This window comes from Xenia sp. Carnegie-2017, unplaced genomic scaffold (genome assembly GCF_021976095.1).
Source record: "Xenia sp. Carnegie-2017 unplaced genomic scaffold, XeniaSp_v1 HiC_scaffold_23, whole genome shotgun sequence".
Lineage (NCBI taxonomy): Eukaryota > Metazoa > Cnidaria > Anthozoa > Malacalcyonacea > Xeniidae > Xenia > Xenia sp. Carnegie-2017.
In genome coordinates this window covers 770,359-797,088 of record NW_025813486.1, presented here as the reverse complement: position 1 = coordinate 797,088, position 26,730 = coordinate 770,359, and the positions used below count along the sequence as shown (strand labels likewise).

Below are 26,730 nucleotides of genomic sequence, written 5' to 3'. Positions count from 1 at the left end.
AAGCTTTGTTCGAATGCATGAAAGAATTGAGAAAAGTGGCGGAAAAGATTTCAAATCTGTTATAGAAATATTTTTGGTAAGAAAAAAGGCTTGGCTTTATTCGACGTAGTTTTTTGTTAAACGCTTCCTTTTTCGTAATTATACGTATTCCTTTCAGAGTTGTATGAAACATCAAAATCATGCAAGATACTCTATTGTTGCTCATAAACCTTAAAGAAAAAGAAATTCTGCCAAAAATAATCACGAACACCGTTCTACAATAAACACGTATTTTACATTTAATATACTTTACGTAATATAATCTGCAATGTACAATAAAATAGCTCCTATTGCACAAAAAAACTATTTGAACATTGTTTACAATGTAATTTCGTGCACAATCAACAAATACAAAATACAGCAAGTGAGAAACAATTTCATGCGTAAAAAAATATGTCACGAATATGTTTGTGACAACATAATATATTTTATTAATTAATACATCTAAAATGCCTGAATACTTTAGTACAACAGTGTGACCACTTTGAGGGTTTTTTCAACGTTTGGTAAAATGTTGACAAAGTTTAAAAAACCTGGGCACGAATGGTAAAATTTTACGACTTAATGGATTAGGTGATTTTCGGTAAAATTAATATTAAAATTAATAAGACCATATATACATATAACCATAATTATTAAAGGTGTTTTAAACAACGTTGGAACTAAGTAATTATAAGAGAAGAAAAATTAAAAGCGTTTGGTGTATTCCCTCCTGAAATAAAAGCCTGTTTGCGGGTAGCATTTTGCTTTCTTCAGCTTAAGCCACTAATGTGACTTACTTTGAGCTGATACGTCATTACGTGCTTCATCACTCACAGGAAGATAATAGAACTCAAAATCTAGTAAATTTTTTTTGCCCATTTAGAAGTAAAATTTTGTAAAAGGTTTTGCAAAAAAACCGTTGAGTAGATTTGGTCACAGCTATGACATCGTACTTAAAGTTTTCAAGTATTTTAAAGGCAGTCGTTCTCATATCGAAAACTTATATATTTTTATAATGATAAATACGTTTGCTACAAGATAACCCAATTAAAAACCCATTAAAGTTCCAATAAATAATACTTCGTATTCCTGCATAAAATGTCCACTTTTAACAGTGAAAATTTTTCATACCCAATTTCCAAAAGAAAGAGTTTATTCGGCAAAGACGAGCAATGAATCGCACGAGACCCGATTTTCCTTGTATAACAGCGATATTTCATTAAACGATTGTCACTGACTGCAAAGGGAAACTGGATGAAATAGTTGTATATTTTTGCATAAGCGAAACATCACCATTTTTTGTAAGTGTCAAAGTCTTGCCCGGCGAAAAACATTTACACAAAGCTTATACTTTGCTGGTATTTTTTAAACTTGGCTGAAAAAATTTCACAATTGTGAAAACAATTTAACGCTGATATGAATTAAATGCATTGCAAAAATATCCTGTGAAAAGACGAATCATATCTTTCTTAAAACAAATACGAGTGGCACGAGAGCAATTCTTGTTACATTTATAAGGTGAAATTAAAACAACGTTAAGTAAAAACATCTCATACATGTGCTAAGATAGCTCGCAAAAAACTCGTGTCCAGGCTTTCTTAGCCACATAATTTTCTAGAAAAAATTCCCAGCAAATAAAAATTCGTCAGATGAAAGCAATTTCTTTCTTCTGACGATTTTGAAATACCGGTAGACTCATTCGTAAAAAGTATTTTTTGTGCATCATGCAACTCAGTGCTCGTCTCTTTATGTGCAATACGATAATTGTTCGAGATTACTTCTTGTTTCGACGCAATGTGCTTATTTAAACAAATCATCAATTTCCGTGTTTAGATTGTCCAACATGCCTTGGATGTCATTGAAAAGCGAGTCCGTTTTACTGTGAAAAGAAAAGAAACATTAATGTGCTTATTTTATAATCAAAGTAAAAGTATATTTACTCCATTGTGAGAATTCCTATCAATTAAACCGCAATAACACATATATCGAAAACAAACACATCCTGCTATCAAAACAAAGTCACATATTACATTGTACCTTTGCTCTTTTTTATATCGTAATAGTTCTTCTTCCCTTTCTTGTTGTTCTAATAAATCTTCTTGAGACAGAGTAACATAAGCTAAATAAAAAAATACAAACTCAAGCGACGTTCATGTTCAACAAAGATATCACGAGACACGGCATAGAAACTTTTGCAAGAAGCTGTGTTAGGTAGTTCCTAAATATCCCAATACAGCTATTGAATATCTCAAAATTTCCTATTTCTCACATAAATAACCCCGAGATTCAATGCTTCGCGAGTTGTTCAGTTAACATATCAGTTTCTGAAGAGATGGGAAAATTACAATTACATTCAACATGACAAGCTACAATAAAAAGATTTTAGGTACACATAACGTTCAAGTAGATTTTTTTTAATCTTATTGCAGTTTAGGGCCTGTTTATATGGAGCCGAGTTACTACACGCCAAGCCGGGTAAGTCGGCCCTTATATAAAATGAATGCATTTCCCGGTGAATCGTTTATATGACACATCCAAGTAACTCGCCTTGCCGGGAACTCGGTTTGTCCAAGCGAGTTACCCGGCTAGGCGGGATAAATTTTTCCATATAAACGCATTTGCCGGGTGACTCGGCGAGGCGAGAAAATTGGCTCTGTTGGTACGCATGCGTACTAAGCCTTGTACTTGCAGCATTATTATTCAAAAACATACACATATCATAATTTTCAATTTTATATTCACCCATTCCATTTTTGCTGCGAAACTGTGAGGCTTTTTAAAATCTCCCGCCTTTACTCGAAGTTAGCATTGCCAAACTTCATTTAAAACAAATGAACGGAAGTACTAGCCGAGTTACCCGGTGCCATATAAACAGATCACTTTTTCAAACCCGGTTGAGCGAGTAACTCTTGTGAAAGCGCAAAGCATTCTTGGTCAAAAAGTCGATTTCTCGACACCGCCGAAACCTTCACTCGTGCCCCTCCAGAGCACGAGTAATTAAAAGTTGCAAAAATAACGGTAAGAACATTGACAACTTACGCAGTTTGTCGATATCTTCAACTGAGCTTCCGGTTGACGTGGTTCTCTGCAGACTCTCTCTGATTTCACGTTGAAAGCCTTTCAAATGAAACAGAAGAAAGTTAACCTTCTCTATTAACACTTGAATACGGTATGGATTTCTAAACATAGAATACATCTAATATTCATAAGCATTTATAGAAGTCAAATTTCCACTTTTAACAGTTTACGAAAATTGGACGATAGAATAGCAATAAGAATCCTTTAAGGCCCGTTCACACGATCCGATTTGCCGGATCCGATTGTTTTGTTCCGACTTTTGATTGCTTATTCAGACGGTCCGATAATTTTGTTGATATTTATATTCGTTTAGATATTTGTAGTCGTGTGAGCAGACATTTGTGTTATCCAGTACATTTATCGATATATTTTTCGTACTTTTGTTCTTGTTTCCAAGCCTTTTTCAAATCTATGTAATTTGACTAGTGGTTTCCTTTGATATTGTCGGATGAAAATAGAGCAAGTTCTATTTTTTAGATAGATAAACCTGACTGTCGGTGTTCACACAATGCGTTTTTTAGATCCAGCATGATGGAAGGAGTATAGTTTAAAAATTGTTTCTTCCTTTTTGGATGTCGCTGTTCTGGTTATAATAGAAGTCAGACTGTCCTCGTGGACTATAAATGTTTGCAGTCAACCAAAATATGTAGAATTGAAGGACCCACATTGATACTTGGTAAGGACTAAAATTGCACCCACACCTTACCCCACCGTAAGAATAGGAAGGATAACATTCCCCCCGTAAATCCATCGTTGATATAAATTACAACATAGATATTAAATTCCAGTTGGAATGGTTTGAACCTCCAAGCATACATGCAGTGAACCCACACCTTACCCCCCTGTACCTAAGGATAAGAAAGATACCCCCCAGTAAACCATTGAACCTCCAAGCATACATGCAGTGAGCCCGCACCTTGCTTCCCTGTAACTAAGGATAAGAAAGATACCCCCCAGTAAACCATTGAACCTCCAAGTATGCATGCAGTGAAATTCAACATCGTACGACAGAAGCTTTAAGTTTAAACAGCGTTAAACAATTTCAAAGATATGATACTAATCCGATAACTTACCATCTGGTTCACTATTTAACGACCCACGACTCCCAGTTAAAGAACTGCTAACGGACATTCCACTCTCCGATCTGCGGTCAGAGCGACTGAGCGTAGATGGAGGGGACTGTTCCGACCCACTTTCTGAGAGAGCCTCGGCTTCCTTGATGACTCCGGTGAAATCAACGATTGAGTTTCGATCTGGATTGAAAAGAAATATAAAAAAATTATTTCGCTTTATGAAAAAATGCTGCTCCCTGATCTTTATTTTTTAATACATAGCTCATACACAGCAGAAATTAAGTAAAATTCATGACAATGATTTTGAGACAAAGCATTAATCTATATTGTTACTGGCTGTCACACAATCAAACACAAAGCTTTTTAACATTAATTTCTCTGTGAATTAAGACTTTAAACAATTTGAAATATGATAATTACTATTTGCAAATAGTTTACTTTATGCACCTATTCAAAATGCTTCGTTGTGTTTTTACATTGTAAACTGCGAGAAGGTTCCGGAAAACTGTTTTAATTATTTTCTTGTCGTGTTTTGTACATCTATAAAAACCGGTTAAACCAAGTGCGTAGTTTCACTGCTTCAAGTCGGCTGTTTAAAGGTGATTTTTAGCATTTAAAGGAGTCAAAATTTTAACTGTAAAATTTACAATCTTTTATCAAAAACCACAAGTTATTTATGTCATAAATACTGAATACGTTTTAGTATTTTATAAGGTCTAAATAATTTGATAAAGCTCTTTAAATGATAAATGTTATAACAACAAACAGTGTAATTATGTTTATATATGAAAAGATATTCATGTTTATTGTCAATTTATATGAATTGTATAATGCAGGAGCACAGTGAAAACTTGCTGAAAACCACACAAGCGATGTGAGTATGTATGAAATACATAAATGGATGGTTTCAATTTGCCCAAAATGTTTACCCTTGGTTGAACGCTGGCTAGCGTCGCTCGCATAATCAGCTTAATTCATAGCTCACTTTCGCGCGGGGTTTAAAGAAACCGAAAGAAAAAAATCACAATTTTATCGCAGCAGGCGAAATGATTTCGCCAATATTTTGTATGCTGGTCGTTGAAAATATTATTTTAACTGCATCAAAGGACATATTTTCACGAGATGTTTGTTTCATTAGCAGCAAAGTGATAGATGAAAAATATGCATACATAACAAGACACAATAATTAAAGCACACAAACATATCGATTATTATGCAAAATAAAACTGTGCTTTTGCTCAATTACTTTGTGTCGTTATTTTTGCGATTATATAAATGTATATATATTTATATAATCATTAAGATGCGGAAGAAAGCAAGCAGACTAAAGGTTGCCATTAAATAGCAATAAACGAATAATTTAAAAAGAAATGTGATGACCTTGCTAAAAGAAATTATCATGTTGAACTCATAAGACATTCATTAAATGATGTTGATGAAATTTTTTAGCACCACTGTGATCAAAAGCCTTTCATCACTACGCAGTAACGATGCACAGAAATAACAACGTTAAAAATAGCTCAACTATAACCCAATTCAACCGATTATTCATTTTTTGCGTCACAAAATACCAAGTTCTTACATTTCATAGAGCTTTGGTAATGTAAAGTTTTCGTTCTGTTGTTCATTCATCACTACCTACACTGACACACGTTATCTTATTTCTTATATATTTTAGTTCTTGTGAAGACTGTTCTTGTTCTCTGTTGTTCATTCATCACTACCTACACTGACACACGTTATCTTATTTCTTATATATTTTAGTTAGTGTAAAGACTGTTCTTGTTCTCTGTTGTTCATTCATCACTACCTACACTGACATACGTTATCTTATTTCTTATATATTTTAGTTAGTGTAAAGATTGTTCTTGTTCTTGTTCATTCATCACTACCTACACTGACTTATCTTATTTCTTATATATTTTAGTTAGTGTAAAGACTGTTCTTGTTCTCTGTTGTTCATTCATCACTACCTACACTGACACACGTTATCTTATTTCTTATATATTTTAGTTAGTGTAAAGACTGTTCTTGTTCTCTGTTGTTCATTCATCACTACCTACACTGACACACGTTATCTTATTTCTTATATATTTTAGTTAGTGTAAAGACTGTTCTTGTTCTCTGTTATTCATTCATCACTACCTACACTGACACACGTTATCTTATTTCTTATATATTTTAGTTAGTGTAAAGACTGTTCTTGTTCTCTGTTGTTCATTCATCACTACCTACACTGACACACGTTATCTTATTTCTTATATATTTTACTTAGTGTAAAGACTGTTCTTGTTCTCTGTTATTCATTCATCACTACCTACACTGACACACGTTATCTTATTTCTTATATATTTTACTTAGTGTAAAGACTGTTCTTGTTCTCTGTTATTCATTCATCACAACCTACACTGACACACAAGTTATCTTATTTCTTATATATTTTAGTTAGTGTAAAGACTGTTCTCGTTCTTTGTTGCACATTCAACATTACCTACATTGACACGTTATTCATCCATCAATACCCACACTGACAAGCTTAGTTATTCCTCAAACAACATAGAATACAATATTTCATGCGATTGCTATACACCAGGTCAACACGCATTCCTTCAGCAGGCAATACCATCGCGCTGCACGACTCACTACCATCCATCCATAACAAAAACGCTTTTGCAATATATAATGCATAAATAATTAATGAAACCCGTAAATATGTAATATCCACGATAACGATTTTTTAAATATGGTCATGGCAACTTGGAAAACTTTCAATAATATTGGCACATGAGAGTTTGTAAAAAAGCTGTAACGGTAAAAGATTGAATGTAAAAATTCTTCGTAAAGTGAATAAGACCCCCTAAAGACGTGTAAACATCATACTATGATCATGACCAAGTTCGCAAAGCACGGGATAATGTGAGATTTTGATTCAATATTGTCTTAAAATCGCTAAAAATGACGAAGGAGAAGCGATTATCTTATTTAACCCGAGTAGCGGAATCTGGCAAGAACTAACAGCAAAATCTAGACGTAATTTTGCCGATTAAATTAGCAACAAGTACAATTCAAATTGGTTTGAAATTACTCAAAGGAATTCTAACAACGCTTCAGATCGTTATGAAAGAATGTTTATTTAACATAGAATCCTGCAAATATGTCTCAAAAAGGGAAATATAAATTTTTTCGTTTTGTTTTGAGGGTCGAAAGCCCAAATCATGTCACGTAAACGCTTTAGAAGGATCGGGTCTAATCACATAGAATTATTCATTAAATTCTACTCAACGGTGGCCTTTAGCCCTTGTCAGTTGTCAAATATAGATAGCAAAAATATCGTTGTTACAATTAACTTACTTGTCGCGTTTTGGTTTTGATCAACTTTTCCTGCATTTGGTTTCGATTTTACGGGTGGGGGTACTCTTTTGTAGGTTTTCGATTTTACAGGAGGCGGCATTCCTTTCTTAGCTTTCTCTGTTTCGACATAAATGGCGTTTTGAAAGGAGGCTGCGAGTTGTTTAACTCCGTCCGTAGAGTCTTTTACTCTATTTCCATTCATCTCTAACGATTGTTGTTTGGATTTCGTTTCCAATGTTTTGTTGTTCGAATTGTTATCGAATTCCCCAAGACCCTCTTCCAGTGAAGTCTTTCGATTACTATACTCGTCAATGCAGGTAAGATTATTTGAAGCAGCGAAATACAAGGTCACGTTGTTAGTGGAAACAGATTGACCGCCCACGCGTGGAACTCCCACTCTTGTGACGTCATCAATAGGAACGGCAGTGTAATAGGCCATCTTAGGTGGAGTTTTTCTTGGAATTTCATGCGAACCGTTTTCTTCATCATTCCAATCTAAACAGAGATAATAAGATTCTCGAGAATCTGTATCGCTTTCGAACTTTGAGGAGAAAAGAGATGACAAGTTTAAAGGAAAAATGGAAAGTGTGAACACCGAAGTGGAAACACCGGTATCGCTCTGAGTGATCTGGCCCTTGGGTCTGGTTCATTATTCTGGTATTGTTTGATCTGTTGCGTTTTCTGTTTACATTCCTTATTAGTCAATGGGTAAAAAGATTTTTCCAGTTCTTTGTAGTTCAGTTATTCATACGAAAATTTTCATCTTTAAGTCACAAATTCACATAATTTGTAACTGGTTGTTTTAATATACATTTATAAATTATCAATGTACTCAAAAAGAAGAGAATTACAAAATTTCTTCACCACGAAAGTCACTGACTAATTATTCGCATGACTACATGCACATGCAGTGTCAAGTGTGATCAAAACTAGCCATGTGACATACAATCACAATATCGTTAACTCGTGTTTCACAGCTTGTAGTCATAAATAATAAATGCCACAAAGATATACTTTCAGACAGATACAAAACAAAGATCCAAGCAATGTGGAAAATACTAAATTGGTTCGAAAACGACTTCAGAATGAAATCGAAACATAACTGGACTTCAGTTTTGTTTTGTTAAAGATAATTTAAATCTTGAGTGTCTTTCGAAGTTTGTTTCGTTTCATAGAAGATAAACTTCCTTAAAACTTCTCAATCGAATGAAATAAGAAAAAGCGCACCTTGACCGAGTCATTCAAAAGTCACGAGTAATTTTCAGCTGATAATACTGAAATTCATTTAATAAAATGTGAAGTTGATGTGGGAAACGAACGATCGGCAAACCGAAAATGGTAAGGAAGTACAGATCGATTAACCATTCAAGATTTTAACAATAATTTAAAGCGATAAAATTCGAACAAAAGCCATTAAAGGCATCACTAAGAACGGAAACACTTAGCTGACTGCTACGTGTGACCACTTAAGCCAACATCGAGTAGATTGTATAAATATGTCAGCGTTGAATATGAACAAAATGCCGAAAAACCAAGGAACTTTTTAACTCGCCCATCCGCAATGAGAGTGTGTAATTTGATTGCCACATCTTTCAACAAATAATCAAATGATAGCTTAATGACTCATTAGATACAAGGAAAAGTACTTTTTTCTGCTTCCTAAGGATACCAGCCACATCAACAGGTAAGTAGATCCGCCAACACTCAATACGCGCCTAACAACACAGCCATAGCAACATGACAAACAAGCTTTCAAAACGGCCATAGAAAAAATACATTTATACTAAACGTTCAGGTCATCAGTCAAGTATGTAACTCTGAAGCGAAATCTTAATAAATTAAACTGAAGATATATAGCAAGAGGCTACCTTAGTTAAAATGTGCCTATTCTTGTACGAAATGAAGTCACTTATTACAACTCAGTTGTCACGAGGTTTCTTTTGGCCGCGCGCGGAAAGAATGGAACTAGTTGACTTGCTAGCTTAAAATTTTTGGCGGGAGATGTTTATATATAGGGTTATTTTTCGGTTATTTCAATTATATGGCACATAAAATCAAAATTGTTCTAATTAATTTATATTTTCATCAAACAGAACTTTTAAAATGACAGCAGACTCTCTATAACAGTTAATGCATATCGCTTTTCATCCTCAGGATATTGAAGTTTTTGTAATGTTCGTTTTAAACCAGTGACGTCGTGTATTGCATCATGGGAGCATGAATTATTACATGTTCCTTCTTACTTCAAACAGGCAGAGTTGCCTTCTTGTGAAATTTTAATAGTATTTAATCCTGGCCGAAGTATTTCCTCCGTCATCTGACGGCCTTTACGTCATCTGACGTCACTGGTAACGTAAATCGCACATGAAAAAATTTCAATACCTTGAACATGAAAAGATGTAAATGAAGCGAAATTAATGACAAAACAGAAGACAACTTCTTTCTATCTTAACCAAGTGAGGACAAGAATGAATGCTATTTTCATACAAAGCCATTAAATGTGTAATCAAATACGATTATTATAACTGAATATTTGGAAAAAATAATTTTATTGCAAATAATTTCTATTCTTTCTAATTAATTATTTTAAAGCATATGCATATTTTATCCTTTACGCTAAGCATATCAACATAACGTGACTTAATGAAACAGTTCGATCCAAATAATTAGAAAAATTAAAATATTCTAAGGTAATAATAATTATAAAATTAGATCATTAGTTCCTTCATTAGTTGGCATTATATATTTCGTGAAAACATCATATGTTTTCTGATTAATGGGGTAAATAGGGTTAGTAATAGATTCTATGGATAATTTGTTTTCAATAAATCCGTTAAATATAGTTGCCAAAGTACAAAAATTGTTCATAATTTTTGGATCGCACCATTTTTAAAGATTTTTCATAACGAAACTTGTAGCGCACACAAAAAAGAACACTATAGAACATCTAAGTGTTATGTAAAGCATAAACACTCCATAAAAATAAATAAATGTTTTTCACAATGTATTTTTTCATACTAATAGCATACACCAGTCTTCACGATTAAGATGGAAAGAAACATGGAATCTAAACAACTGGTTCCCAAGGAGTACCTCTTTGTTGTAACTTCTTGGCCGCCATAAGAATTTTTCGTTGATGGCCAATTTTAGTAACACCTATAGCGTCAAGATCCTCTTTTGTGATATCATATAGAAACTCGAGATCGTCAAATCCACTGTCGATAAATTGATCTTCGTATCTTGAAAGACCGAGAGATTGCAACCAAGATGGAACATTGTTCTATGATGAAAAAAAATTATCAGACGTCCTTATAAAGATAGCCATTTCAAATGTGAAACAGCCATTTCTTGAGAAGGAATGTAGAGAGGAAGATAAAGCAGACGGTTTTAAACTTAACGCTTGGTGAGCAAATAAATTTACTTGGATAATCTTTAAGGACTTTACTATTCGTAGTCATTTCAATCTCAGTACAATTAAAGTGAGTCTACATGCTCTCCAGCAATTATTGGTTGAAGTAAATGGTTTGAGCCCGGGAGTATCGTTACATGTTTGTGGATGTAGATCGTCCAGGTTAGTATAGTCTTGAGAAGGGCTGTTGTTATTGATGTTGACTGACGTTTCGACAACCTTAGCGGTAATCATCTTCGCAGTCAAATGAGGAGTAAACGTCAGACAACAAATACGGCTAACCTGACGTTTACTCCTCATTTGACTCTGAAGATGACTACTGCTAAGGTTGTCGAAACGTCAGTCAACGTCAACAACAACAGTCCTTCTCAGGACTATACTAACCTGGACGATCTACATCCACAAACATGTAATTACTGGTTGAAGTAAATCAATATAGTGTGCTCCATATCTAGAAGACATCTCATAGAGCAGACATGGATCCAAGATGATTAATTAGGATTGTTTAAACTACATTTCAGGGGATCTTTTAAAGTGTGGCCATACATGAAAGTTTTTGTAGTCTGAAGAGCATGGATGGAAAGAACAGAGGTGGTGTTTAAGTTAATCCGACCAAATCTGGTAAAAAAAGCATGGTCACATTGCTTCTTTGTGGGTGCCAACATGTCATGTTGGACATTTTATCGTTAATTCTGTTACTCATACACGATAATTGGGAGACTTTTTTTGAAAGTATGCTTCATTAAACCCAAGTTACAATTGCTTTTGCTTGATTGCTTGGTATGTGACTATTTTGCAAGGAAACTGTTCCCACTCGACCCAAACCCCTCCCCTACACATTACGTCATACGTGTGAATACGTAGCAAAATCAAACTTCATACCTCAAATGTGGCTGTTGATGTTGATAACTTAGCTGCCTCTGATAAAAGTCGTTTACGATGACCAGTTTTATTGATTAAAATAGCGGACAAATCCTTTAAGAAAAGAGAGTGGTTTATCATTGATAATTATAAAATAACCTTTCAAAAACACGAGCGCTCATTGGTTATTACATAGCTGTGTTAGCATTGGCTGTGCAAACCTATCAGAGCACAATAAATAAATCCATAAATCAATAAAAGAGAATTTGCAAATCAATCATGAGTACATTTTAGACGAAAAATAAAAACTCTGGTTGAAATTTGTTTGTTTCGCATTATTTTTATTTTATATGCGTAAAAGAAATAAGAAATCCTTCTGTATTTGCACTGGCTCATGCAAACCTCGGAGATGTTTGTAAAAACTCTCGAGCAGGTGCAACCCTCGACCTTCGGTCTCTGGCTTGCACTGATCTGCTCTCGAGTTCTCCCAAAGGTCTCCTCAGTTTGCTTAAGCCTGTGTAAACACAGTAAACATCTTTTACTCTTAAGTCATAACCAGAAACATCTTTTCACAAGGCTACCAAAGACTTTCCCTGAGCCTAACCCACTCAACAACCAAATCAAACAATTTTAATTAAAAGTTTTTCCATACGTTCATATTGTTCAGCATTAGAAATGAGCTCAAAAACACTGTCAGACAATAAATAATATCTTTAAGGGAAACCATTTCAATGTTTCTCAGGGGGACATGACATCACCAAATATCTGGTCGTTCTATCAACAAAGTAAACTATTAAGCCCTTAATTAACCAAGCGCGAGGTCTTTACGGAGAAATATCTGACCGAAGTTTTCTCAGTCCGATATTTCGATATTTCTCCGATATTTCTCAGTAAAGACCGAGAAAGCGAGGTTATTAAAAAGTTTATTATATGGCATTATTTGACCTGAAACGAAGCTTGCTTTCTTTCTGGTCCTTGCTGTTTTTTTACCTGTTGGCTTTCAATTTTCTAGTTTTTGTCCATAAAAATAAATCGTTTCAAATTGTATCGTCTGGATAGTTAAACTGTTTTCCAAGTGTTTTTCCTTCGACTCACATTCGTAAATGGTTTTTTGTTTTGTTTATTTTGCGTTTTGCTGTTTGCATTACGAAGTTTGTTTACATTTGACTGTAAAATTTCGCGTTTTGGACCGTGGTCGATTACGGAAAATAATGGACCGGCAAAAATGCTTCTGAGCAAATCAAAGGGCGTCAATTTGCCGGAAGTGACGCTTGCCATATAACAAAGTATGATAAGTATTTACCTCAGTTGTGACACCAGCCATGGAAGAAAGGTCGAAACCAGCCTCAGCAAAATTTTCAATGTAAGTCAATAGTTTGGACTGAGCAAGCCAATCATAAAGCTCGTTGTATTCACGCATCTGATTAAGAAAATAAAACAAAAATACCGTTGTTAATATGCTGCAATATGAGTAAATATTAATGTAATATCGTCTGTGTCCATTTTATTCATCGACATAAAGTTTATGTTTGGATCTTCAGCTTGGTTCTCATTATGTCGCTTGAGTCATCCGAGTCGTTCCGAATCTTTCCGAGTCGTTCCGAGTTGTTTTGTTGTTTTTCAAAACGTCAGGGACGACTCAAGCTATGGAATTCTCATATATTCGTACTAGCGCTGCCGAGAGACTGCTGCATTAATTTTTACGCGAAACATTTAGAAATGGCGGCTGCTGTTTATCAAAGACAAAGTCTTTTGGCTAGTTATTTGCTTCTTCAAATCGTTTTTCGCCATAAAAAGATCGCTTGCATTTCTCGACGGTCGTTTCGGTCGTCCGAATAGAGCAAAGTTCTATCCAAGCAACCATGGTCGTTTCAGTCGTGTGAGTCATTTGAGGTCATCCCGGTCGCCTCTGAAATGTTCTCATACCGTGGCAAGGGTCGTCAGTGAAATTTTGACACGAGTAAAACGACTTAGGCGAGAACCAGGCTTAAGAAACAAGTTTCAAGCACCATATGTGTTTTGGTTGAAACAAACCTTGAAATCATTCGTTTCATTGGATGGAAGTCCTGATGTGACTTGTTGAGGCACAGGTGATACGCGAAGTACTGGTACGACTCCGGAAGTAGATTCTTAAAGTTAACATACACACAATGTTGAAGTCCGCATAAACGCAGACAAGACTTTATAAGCTCAAATAAATCCTTAAATTTCCTCAACCGTTCCTACGTATCCAAAACTATCCCTATACGCAGGTCACCAAGTACTCCCTAGAAATCCTTACCTTTTCTTCAACCGTTCCTACATATCCAAAACTTTCCCTATACGCAGGTCACCAAGTACTCCCAGAGAAATCCTTACCTTTTCCTCAACTGTTCCTACGTATCCAAAACTTTCCTAAACGCAGGTCATCAAGTACTCCCCAGAAATCCTTACCTTTTCCTCAACCGTTCCTACGTATCCAGAACTATCCCTATACGCAGGTCATCAAGTACTCCCTAGAAATCCTTACCTTTTCCTCAACCGTTCCTACATATCCAAAACTTTCCCTACACGCAGGTCATCAAGTACACCCCAGAAATCCTTACCTTTTCCTCCTACGCCACACCATTTCTCCAAGTCCTAAACTTTTCTTACATCTCCTTAACTATGCGCCCAAGACCCTCAACTATGTATTTCTCCAACTCCTAAACTTTTCCCCAAATCCATCAACTTTTTCCAAAAAATCGGCGAAAAAAAACCTGCTAAATATTCTTCAATCGAATTCAATCAAAACACGACTTACCATTTTGTACAATTTCACCAGTTTTCAAATTACCGACCTCAAAATTTTCATAAGGATGACGAATGGGTTTTTCTGGTTTACATAATTCACCAATTTCCAGTTCATCAAGCTCACCAGAACTTGTGGACTTCTCCATTTTATGAATATGGCCAAGTCCTCGCATTTCAAGATTCCGTGTTTTAAGCGGAGTAAAGTTTTCGTAGAGCGGTGAGTAAAAGGAATAGGGCTGTGACGGTGGACTTTCATTGGTTGGTGGTGTATCAGGGCGCTTTACTGGATTCACCATCACATACCCTTTTCCGTCAATTCCATTTGTCCGTCTCGACATCGTCATATCTTCGTAGCCGCTTCGGGACCTGCTGATTGAAGGAGTAAGAAGCCCAGATTTGGTTGACGTTTCTTTACAAGGGGTGGTTGTGGGGGTCTTTGCGGATAGGGTCGTGAAAGACTGGGTCGTAGTGGGGTGGATTGTAACGGAGAGGGTTGTCGTAGGATGAACTGTGGTGGGCGGGGTTGCAGTGGAGTCATATAACTCCATGTTACCAGATTTAGATGGAGAATGATTGCTTGAGGTGTTCATATGTGGAGGTGTGCCATCCTCATTTGATGAGTTTTCAATCATAAATTGAGGCGGTGGAGGAAGTTCATTGACATCTGAGGAAGAAGTCGAGGTAAGACCAGGAGGAGGAGGTGGAGGAGGAGGTGGAGGCAATGGAGGTGAGGTGGACCGAACTTCCTCATTTTGAACTATAGGTTGATTAACCAACAGCTCCATAGGAGGAGGGAAAATGTCTGCTGATGTACAGAAGTGCTTTTTGTAGTTGTTTCTTCTCGTTGCTGGGAAGTGGGTAGGGGTACTGGCTTTTTGGAAAAATTAAATGATTTATTGATTGATGATGGAGACAGAACTGTTTTTGGATCACGAATGAGAGGGGCGGGTACCGTAGGTGATTTGGGGGTTGTCCCCCTCGGTGTGGTGACGTCACCACTGGGTGTGGGTGAGGATGGATTTGATTCAACAGGAGGTGAGGGTGGAGGTGGTGGAGGTGAAATAATTTTGCTTTCTGATCTTAGTGATGATCGTTTTTTATCCTTTGACGGTGAAGACCGTTCGCTTTCCGAAGTCGTGTCAACTGATGGCGTCGTGTGTTGTCGTGACTTGGAGGGTGAGTTCGGGAGATTGGACGCTGGTGAAACAGGACCAGATTTCCACTCCATTTTCGCGTCTTGTTCAAATATTCGTATTGTTTCTGCGACATTGTTTTCAAGAGTTTGTACATCATGTTTATTTTCGTTTCCAAGATCACCTTGGCATCCTTCATCAACCCTATGTATCCCATGGTGATTTCCATTATCCTTCGAATGCTGTAATCGTTTCAATCTTTGTTCCTGTTGATTCAATAACGCTCGGTTTATTTCTCTTGCTCCTCGTTGTTTTTCCCAAACACTTGATGTCCAAGTCTTGCATAACTACCGTTAACTCGTACAGATTTCCCACTATTGTTTGTTCTTTCAACAACGTTTGCAGTCTGTGGCCCATTAACATTATCCGCACTCTTCCCTACATTATCCATAGCTACCCCAGTGTCACCCTTGTTTGTATTTGGACACCAAACATCCGCGTAATCAGTCTTGCTGGCGGGAAGCGAGACAGACGGTTTTTTGTTAGGATTGTCTACTACGACTATATCCACGTAATTAAGTTTCTTTTTTTGGTCATTGTCGGCGTGGTGTTCGGATTGCAATCGGTTGACATCGTTGACGTTTGAACTTTCATCGTTGTTCGCCGCCTTTTTCCGGAAACTAGTCATGCGTGGCGCACGAGATTTTCCCGCCGCAGGTTGAGTGGCTACAAGGATGAGCAATGTCAAATTATTATTGATGGCTAAGCGATTGCACTAGAACTGGATGTAATGAAACAACAATACAGTGTGTAAAATAAAACAACACAGCGTGTAAAAACTATAATACAGTGTGAAAATAAAACAACGCAGTATGTAAAATAAAACAACACAGTGTGTAAAAAAAACAATACAGTGTGTAAAAACAACAACACAGTGTGTAAAAACAACAACACAGTGTATAAAAACAACAACACAGTGTATAAAAACAACAACACAGTGTGTAAAAACAACAACACAGTGTGTAAAAACAACAACACAGTGTGTAAAAAAAACAATACAGTATGTATCATAATCAAAACAATCAATCAGTCAAAGAGAATTTGCAAATCGATCATGAATACATTTTAGAGGAAAATTTGAAATGTTTGTCTTTTTCGCATAATTGTTATTTTATAAAAGAAAGAAAAGATGTTTTTCGCGTTTGCATTAGCTTATGCAAACCTTGGGTTTGCACTGATCTGCTCTCGAGTTCTTCCAAAGGTCTCCTCTTTGCATAAGCCTTTGTAAACACAGTAAACATCTTTTATTTCTTACATGATTTGCATAGCAGCCACTTTCACATACTAATGCCAGGTAAACTTTTATTATCAAGGTGTTTTAAAAAACGTTGCGATGAATAGTTCATTGTACAGTAAGGACCAGTTCAATAAAGTATTTGTTGAACTAAAATATGCGTGAAGGCAAAGTACAATCGAAGAGTAATCGTTCACGAAATAATGAGCAAAACAAATTACAGCTACTGCATATTGCAAAACCTAAGCATAAAATTACAGCTACTGCATATTGCAAAACCTAAGCATAAAATTACAGCTACTGCATATTGCAAAACCTAAGCATAAAATTACAGCTACTGCATATTGCAAAACCTAGGCATAAAATTCCCTTCAAATGCTTTTACGCCTCCTTGATGGATAAATTACTGCTGAGAAGTAGAAACTCAAATCGTAAAAGTGGGTTGGTTTTAAAAGTTCCAGTTTTTATACACTCTATTAAACAAAACATAGCATGAACTTACAAAGTAAAAATTCAAGTGCCAATAAAAACATAGATTAAAGTTATCTTTTCTTTTACAACTTGAATCTTTCGGTTACAGAACGATGGTATTCGGAATGTAATTCATTAAACAATTTGCAAATTATTCAGTTGGTAAAGAAATACATATTGTTGTATAATAATAAACCTACGTGGTGAAACAGTGACGATTTCAAAGGTATTTGAAACCGTTCCAGAAGTTGAGATCCTCGATGTTTCGCTTGACGAGCTCAACGAACGCGATACTGGACAAAAGTTCACAGAAACGTCAATAGAAAACTTTCATAGTTTAGAACTTTTAAAATGTAGAACAGAGAATTTTATACAAGCTAAACTTACTTGAATTTCTCTGTGGGGTACGAAGAAACTGGACACAGGACGCTGGGAAAAATCCAACTCTCTCTTTCTGAGGAGAAAAATGAACAGAAGTTCAGATCACAAGAAAACGTAATGAACTTCAGAGAAAATATATAGTGTGAAGTGCAACTTATTTGGGACCTTCTGTCCTGTTCAATATTAAAGTGCTCACAAATTAAAAAAATTAAATAAGACACAAACATTTACATGTTTGTAAATGTAGATCGTCCATGTTGGTATAGTCCTGAGAAGGACTGTTTTTGTTGTTGTTGACTACATTTGTACAGCAATAGTTGTAGTCAACAACAAAAACAGTCCTTCTCAGGACTATACCAACCTGGACGATCTACATTTACAAACATGTAACGATACTCCCGGGTTCAAACCATTTACTTTAACACAAACATTTAATTGTTTATAAACTCAGTATTTCCATAATCTGAGTCGAACCTTAGCCTATAATCACATGCTTTGTTTTTGAATTTCTGCGCTCTTATATTTCAAGAGATTGTCGAGTAAAGAGCAAGAAATGGAATTTATCGTCGTCGATTTGAGCCCCCCACCAGAAAAAAATTCAAGATGAACGTAATGGCGAAATTTTGGTATCAAATTTTCCATTATTTGGTTTCGTATCACAAATGCAGTACCTGATCATCCCTTATACAGTACCTGATCATCCCTTATACAGTACCTGATCATCCCTTATACAGTACCTGATCATCCCTTATACAGTACCTGATCATCCCTTATACAGCCTTTCCACATACCATCTTTTCTTTTCTCTAAAACCTAAAAATGAAGCAGAACGATTTTAAATGGCAAAATCCAAGATCACAGCAGTTGGAACTATTAAACAACTCACCAATACAACATCACCCATGTGTAATGTTAAAGATGAGCTATCTGTCACATTGGCGTAATCTTTCACAGCTTTTGCGTACACCACTTCAATAGAAGCTTCTAAAAACGGAATATATTGTTTATTGTTAGAACAATCGTAACAGTTATGGTTCGTACATTAATATGATGACAGGGGTGGCCCATTGAACGGAAATACATGGCACGCTACCTGTAATAGAAAACCCTAATAATATTTTGAAGCCAAATTTCACACCCAGACACGCAAGATTACACCCAGACAAGCGTGTGTACTCAATCAATTTTTACTCTGCAAGATAATCTCGAAACACTACACACGCGTGTCTGGGGTAAAATCTCGCGTGTCTGGGTGTAAAATTTGGCTTCAATTATTTGCTTCAGATAGCGTTCCATGTATTTTAGTTCAATGGGTGGTCTCAGGATGACGACAGTAGGGGCCTCAGAAATTCCGAGACACAAGTAATAAGGTTCAAGACAAGAGAACTTCTAGGTTTTCGTGTTCGAGCTCAAAAATTTGTAAACAGTAAAGAAGCAAGAGACAACAAAAAGTGAATGCATACTTTGAACTGATAAAAGTGTTTATTGTGTGACATAACGATTGGTGAAAACGTTTCTCACACAACTTTCTAAACACAATACGCTTGAGAAAAGAAACTTTGAATAGTGTTTATTGTGTGACATAACGATTGGTGAAAACGTTTCTCACACAACTTTCTAAACACAATACGCTTGAGAAAAGAAACTTTCAATAGTGTTTATTGTGTGACATAACGATTGGTGAAAACGTTTCTCACACAACTTTCTAAACACAATACGCTTGAGAAAAGAAACTTTCAATATAAAAGAAAGCTAAAATTTGGAACACACGTACGCATCTTGAAGTAAAATCAAGCTTTCTCAGTTCGTACATGTATAAACATGTTTACCAAAAAGACAACCATCCCGCTATATTTTTAGTTCAATGGTGCAAACACATACAGCCACCATTTCAAAAGTTTCATCTAAAGAACTGTTAATCAAAAGTTTTGATTTCTTTCAAGCTAATTACGTTGAAAACCTTTAAAGAAACCAGCTGTATGTGTTTGTAAATGTATTTCTTAACATTACTAAGTAAATACCTCGCAACAAATGTTTGATTTCCGATGAAGCACCGGATTTCGTAAATCGTGTTACCATTTCTAAGGCTGTATGTCCTTCTCTGTTCTTTAGGTTAGCATCAATACCTGCCTGAAAAATAAAATAGAAAAAGTTCTTTAAACAAATGTTCCTCATCTGCAGACAACCACACAAACTAACAAAGTTTTCACGACATTACAACGGTGTCATCTCACACCACAGTTGAACACTAGTTATGTCATCTCACACCACAGTTGAACACTAGTTATCTCATCTCACACCACAGTTGAACACTAGTTATCTCATCTCACACCACAGTTGAACACTAGTTATGTCATCTCACACCACAGTTGAACACTAGTTATGTCATCTCACACCACAGTTGAACACTAGTTATGTCATCTCACACCACAGTTGAGCACTAGTTATCTCATCTCACACCACAGTTGAACACTAGTTATGTCATCTCACACCACAGTTGAACACTAGTTATCTCATCTCACACCACAGTTGAACACTAGTTATCTCATCTCACACCACAGTTGAACACTAGTTATCTCATCTCACACCACAGTTGAACACTAGTTATCTCATCTCACACCACAGTTGAACACTAGTTATCTCATCTCACACCACAGTTGAACACTAGTTATCTCATCTCACACCACAGTTGAACACTAGTTACTTCATACCAGAATACCAGAGTGGAAAACAAACTCACTTCAATCAGATATTTGCAAACATCAGTTTTCCCATACAATGCAGCTTCATGAAGGCAAGTACCAGTAGGTCCTCTCTGATTAATATCTGCTCCACACTCCACAAGAAGTCTATACAAAAACAGCAATTATTTAAACAATATACATACTTGAATTTGTTGTTTACAACAAGCAGAATAGTGCAATAGTGGTTTCAAATAAAAACCTACATATCACGAAAATATAAATTGAGTCAATTCTAAAGAATGTATTGGATACACATATAAAGGAAAATATACTATATATATATATATATATATATAAAAGAAAAATTTCTGTTATGGCAATCTTTACAGCGTCACTATTTAATACAGTCAAACCTTTTTAAGAGGACACTCTTGGGGAACGGACTAGTGTCCGCTTAATAGAGGTATCTGCATAATATCTGTTTCATAATTACAAATTAGCTATATGGGATTAGATTTGGGACTTTACGAAGTGTCCTCTTAATACAGGTTTGACCAGTGCTGTAGAAGTGGGGCACTTGGGGAGCAGCCCCTTCTACCTTTGAAATGGGTAATTTTTCATAATTTCATGGCTTCAGCTTTGTCAAGAGAGCCCCCCCATCTGATAAATTTAGTTCTACAGCAGTGGGTTTTACAGTAGATAAAAGTTTTCTTTGTCTTGGAGGTTTACATTTATGCCTTGAATGTAAAAATTACAAACCTAACAACATCAAAATGTCCAGTTTTTGCAGCCATATGCAAAGGGGATGCTTTTTCTTGAAACTCTTTTGGATTCAATAGCTTTTCACATTTCCCTTTACTGTTGTTGAGTAGTATCCTCACAACCTAAAGAAGTGAAATCATTGCATTTGACTCAGAGTCTTGGATAGGATAATGGCTTTGCATTATAGAACAATGAGAAACCAATGCCTTTTTGTGTAACATAAAGTTGTCTGATCCAACTCACTTATGGAGGTAAACATAGAATAAATACAATACATGTATTGACAGAAATAAAATTGCAACTTTATTTCTTTATCTTTATTTTATCTCTACGCAACAAGACAATAAAGTACAAAGTATTGCTGTGTTGTAAGGTAAGAATATTTTAATGCAGACAAAACTGGATAATAGAAAGGACTTTATCCATTTCCACTTAGTTTATTAAATACCCGTCACGAAATGACAGTAGCATAACATTGAGTCAGCACTGGAAAAGGATCATTAGTTCCCAGGCTTATGCTAATGATTATGATTCTCTAGATAAAGGTTCAAGATAGAGCTTAGTCTTACAATGATGAACACAGCACACATACATACCTCTAAATGTCCAAAGCGACATGCTAAATCTAAGGCTGTCTCTAGAGCTTAGTCTTACAATGATGAACACAGCACACATACATACCTCTAAATGTCCAAAGCGACATGCTAAATCTAAGGCTGTCTCTAGAACTTAGTCTTACAATGATGAACACAGCACACATACATACCTCTAAATGTCCATAGCGACATGCTAAATCTAAGGCTGTCTCTAGAACTTAGTCTTACAATGATGAACACAACACACATACATACCTCTAAATGTCCATAGCGACATGCTAAATCTAAGGCTGTCTCTAGAACTTAGTCTTACAATGATGAACACAACACACATACATACCTCTAAATGTCCAAAGCGACATGCTAAATCTAAGGCTGTCTCTAGAGCTTAGTCTTACAATGATGAACACAGCACACATACATACCTCTAAATGTCCAAAGCGACATGCTAAATCTAAGGTTGTCTCTAGAGCTTAGTCTTACAATGATGAACACAGCACACATACATACCTCTAAATGTCCATAGCGACATGCTAAATCTAAGGCTGTCTCTAGAGCTTAGTCTTACAATGATGAACACAACACACATACATACCTCTAAATGTCCAAAGCGACATGCTAAATCTAAGGCTGTCTCTAGAGCTTAGTCTTACAATGATGAACACAGCACACATACATACCTCTAAATGTCCAAAGCGAAATGCTAAATCTAAGGCTGTCTCTAGAGCTTAGTCTTACAATGATGAACGCAGCACAAATACATACCTCTAAATGTCCAAAGCGACATGCTAAATCTAAGGCTGTCTCTCCTCGATTATTCACAACTGTTGGATCACAATCATGATCAACAAGACGTTCAACCTGGCAAAAATTAAAACAGTTAAATTTAAGCAGTGCTTGATGGATAACATGAATGGGTATCATGATGCTGTCATTTCATGATGTAAGGATAGCAGAATGGTATCTGGACTTTCATGTGTAGCCACCCCCCAGAAAGTAATCCCCCTGAAAGTACTCACCCCCGAAAGTTACCACTCCTGAAAGTAACCACCCCCTGAAAGTAACCACCCCCTGAAAGTAACCACCCCTGAAAGTATCCACCCCTGAAAGTAACCACCTCCTAAAAGTAACCACCTCCTGAAAGTAACCACCCCTGAAAGTAACCACCCTCCAGAGAGTAACCATCCTCAGGAAAGTAACTACCCCCAGGAAAGTAACCACCCCCAGGAAAGTAACCATCCTCAGGAAAGTAACCACCCCCTGAAAGTAACCACCCCTGAAAGTAACCACCTCCTAAAAGTAACCACCTCCTGAAAGTAACCACCCCCAGAAAGTAACCACCCCCCAGAGAGTAACCACCCTCAGGAAAGTAACTACCCCCAGGAAAGTAACCACCCCAGGAAAGTAACCATCCTCAGGAAAGTAACCACCCCAGGAAAGTAACCACCCCTGAGAGTAACCACCCCTGAAAGTAACCACCCCTGAAAGTAACCACCCCAGAAAGTAACCACCCCCAGAAAGTAACCACCCTCAGGAGAGTAACCACCCCCAGGAAAGTAACCACCCCAGGAAAGTAACTACCCCCAGGAAAGTAACCATCCCCAGGAAAGTAACCACCCCCTAAAAGTAACCACCTCCAGAAAGTAACCACCCCCAGAAAGTAGCCACCGGCAGGAAAGTAACCACCCCCAGGAAAGTAACCATCCCCAGGAAAGTAACCACACCAGAAAGAAGCCACCTTATTTAACACATACTAGAGAATAGTGAAAGCAAAAAGCATGCACCTTCAAAAGAAGTGACCACACTCTTTTGAAGAACTTTTAAAAGCTTTACCCCATTTAAAATTTCATAAAAATAAAACATTGATGTACGTTTGTATCAACTACCAAGACCTTATACAACTTTAAACACATTGAAAAACACCATTTATCAAGCATTTATAATCATTGTAGTTTAACCAATGCTGAAGACAACAACTCAAACAGCGCCTTTCAAAATTTAACACCCATTGATAAAGATTATCACATGAGAGCACTCATATTGAAAGTAGTGTCAGGCAGCTAATTTCGAGAACTTAGGTTATTTGAAGACGACTATAGTGTATATATGTAAATATAAAAAGCAATTCTCACCACTCCATAGTTGCCATGTTCTGAAGCAAGATGAAGAGGCGTAGCACCATTCTTTGAGCACAGATTTGTTTGAGCACCCGCATCCAAAAGAAGAAGTGTTGGTTCAACTTTACCTGCCCACGCAGCCAGATGAAGAGGTGACATACCTAAAATCAAGTTCAAAAGATTCAGTGTTAATCAACTATGAAGTATACAGTACCTAAAAGATTTAAATAATCAATTGTCAGACCTTTCTTATCTTTAGCATTAACATCTGTATTGAACTCCAACAATGCCATAACAATCTCACCGTTGCCACTGAGGGCAGCATGATGCAAGGGAATGAATCTTAAGTGAATAAAATACCAAGTTTGATGTAAGGGAATGAATCTTAAGTGAATAAAATACTAAGTTTGATGTAAGGGAATGAATCTTAAGTGAATAAAATACCAAGTTTGATCTAAGGGAATGAATCTTAAGTGAATAAAATACTAAGTTTGATCTAAGGGAATGAATCTTAAGTGAATAAAATACCAAGTTTGATGTAAGGGAATGAATCTTAAGTGAATAAAATACCAAGTTTGATGTAGGGGAATGAATCTTAAGTAAATAAAATACCAAGTTTGATGTAGGGAATGAATCTTAAGTGAATAAAATACCAAGTTTGATGTAGGGGAATGAATCTTAAGTGAATAAAATACCAAGTTTGATGTAAGGGAATGAATCTTAAGTGAATAAAATACCAAGTTTGATGTAAGGGAATGAATCTTAAATGAATAAAATACAAAGTTCGTAGCTTGGATTTTTTATTCCAATTGAATGTAGTCACTATAGGACTGAACGTTTGAAGTTAAAAATCAAGTCAGCAAGGTTTTGTTTTGGTGGGGGGAGGGCAAATAAAAAAATGCTTTTACATTTTATACTTCATCATTAATTTCTATATATTTAATATTATACAAATAAGACTAAACTTGAAAATATCATGAAGAGGCCTGAAGGGAGAATTGCCAACCTGCCCTTGCCTACCCCCTCTGATAGCAAATTACTTGATAAACTGCCAAATACAAAATTCCATTTTTTTAGCAACACTTGTATTATGATATATCGTGATTTTGGAGATCTTTTTACTGAATGACAAAAAATTGAAAGTACTGCCAACGTGAAATGCTTTAGTACATAGGAATTTGACCACAAGTACATTTAATGTGATTACTTAGGCAGGTCATTATGACATTCACAAGATCACAATTTTTTTAAAAAATCAAAGAGGCATCATCACAAGGTCTTAATATGATTTGAAATACTTTCTAAAAAGGCTTTTAGGTACAAAATACTTTGCAGAACTAACCCATCGTGATCAACTATATGTAGCGAAATTTTCTTGGTCGCTCTTTCTACAAAACAAATTAGGCAAAATCAGTTCAATGATGAAAAAACAAATAAGGTGTACTTGGCAGCTAGTAGATTCAATATGAGATTTCCAAATAAAGTTATAAAGGATATCGCGCGAATACTTCAAACTGAAAGACGAAAATATAACACCTCGTGTGAGAAAGAAAAATAAAGTTGAAGTAGAAAGTCATTTTCTTCATGGTTATGTTTTATTTCAAATTTTATGGAAGCGACGATTACAAACGATTAAAATTCTTTTAATAATCCTTCAAAATTTTAAGTCTAAATTTGGTATTTCCGCTCAAAAAGAAAACATTTCACACACAGATACAAAGACTTAGGATTTAACCTCTTACTATTACGAACAGTTAGCGTCATTAAGGGAGGTAATTTTGCACTTTCTGACAGCCTGTTGATAGATTATACGCCAGTGACACTCAGAAATGAAATATGAACAGTTTCTTTTGATTAAATCGTGATTATTTTGCCATATGAAGGCTTTCCACATGTCTCGCGTATTGTGTAGTATAGCACTCAAATTAAGCCACAAAAACACAGTACTCCAACAAAACCATGAACTACATTAATTAAATTGATCACCAAGAAAAACGCTTTCAAACAGCTGAATGCTTCAGATTTCAAAAACAAACGATGCAGTCATAAAAGTAAACATTTTCGACGTGTTTAAAGATTTATTATGCATTAAACGACTCTAAAAGGTCGACGATCGCCAGATTTGTTGATCTGTCTTCAGAGACACATGTTTACGAAGCAGAACGCTCAACGTGTATCAAAATGAACTCGCTGAAAACGTTTCATTATTTTGCAAATACTTTAATGTTTACTCATCGCATGAGACTAAATACAAGTGTTTGCATCTTCGTTAAAACACAATGCTCCTTGCGGTAAAAACAAGGACAGGACAACTTCAATCATCAAAATGACGCACGTTATAACTTACTCGTTTTCGACTTGAATTTCGCGATGATTTTGCGAAATGACTCCACGTCATTCGTTCTTATGGCTTGCACTAAATCTTGCTCTTTCCCCATCGCTTCTCATCCCCAAAATAGCTAATGTTTCGTCCAGACAGATAGCTGTCTAAATAATGATCATAATCACAGACGTTCGTTATCTAATCCTTTTCGCTCCGGCTTAACTCAACAATTGACAGCATAGCTCACAATTATCTGTGTATTGCAAGATTTATTCGCGTTTACGAAGCAACACTCTTGATAAAGCTGCTTTTTGAAGCTCATATGCTTCGCAAACAGTTGTCAAAATAAAAATATAATCTAAAAATTATCAGCACCGTCTACATGGTTTGCATATCACAGGACT

At 36.0% G+C, this 26,730-nt stretch overlaps 1 protein-coding gene across 1 annotated transcript; it reads right to left on the bottom strand.

Moving 5' to 3' along the window:
• Positions 1-255: 255 nt before the first annotated feature.
• Positions 256-26,730, bottom strand: LOC124449611 (ankyrin repeat and KH domain-containing protein 1-like). The gene is given in 24 exon segments (XM_047000551.1): positions 256-1,900; positions 2,059-2,140; positions 3,061-3,138; positions 4,173-4,352; positions 7,524-8,018; positions 10,617-10,803; positions 11,815-11,907; positions 13,097-13,213; positions 13,828-13,922; positions 14,576-15,379; positions 15,415-15,980; positions 15,983-16,424; positions 17,664-17,756; positions 17,851-17,917; positions 18,604-18,657; positions 18,731-18,828; positions 19,866-19,974; positions 20,585-20,693; positions 21,288-21,412; positions 22,652-22,747; positions 24,019-24,164; positions 24,248-24,345; positions 25,346-25,391; positions 26,351-26,730. Coding segments are annotated over 24 exon segments (4,350 nt in total). The 5' UTR covers positions 26,442-26,730; the 3' UTR covers positions 256-1,821.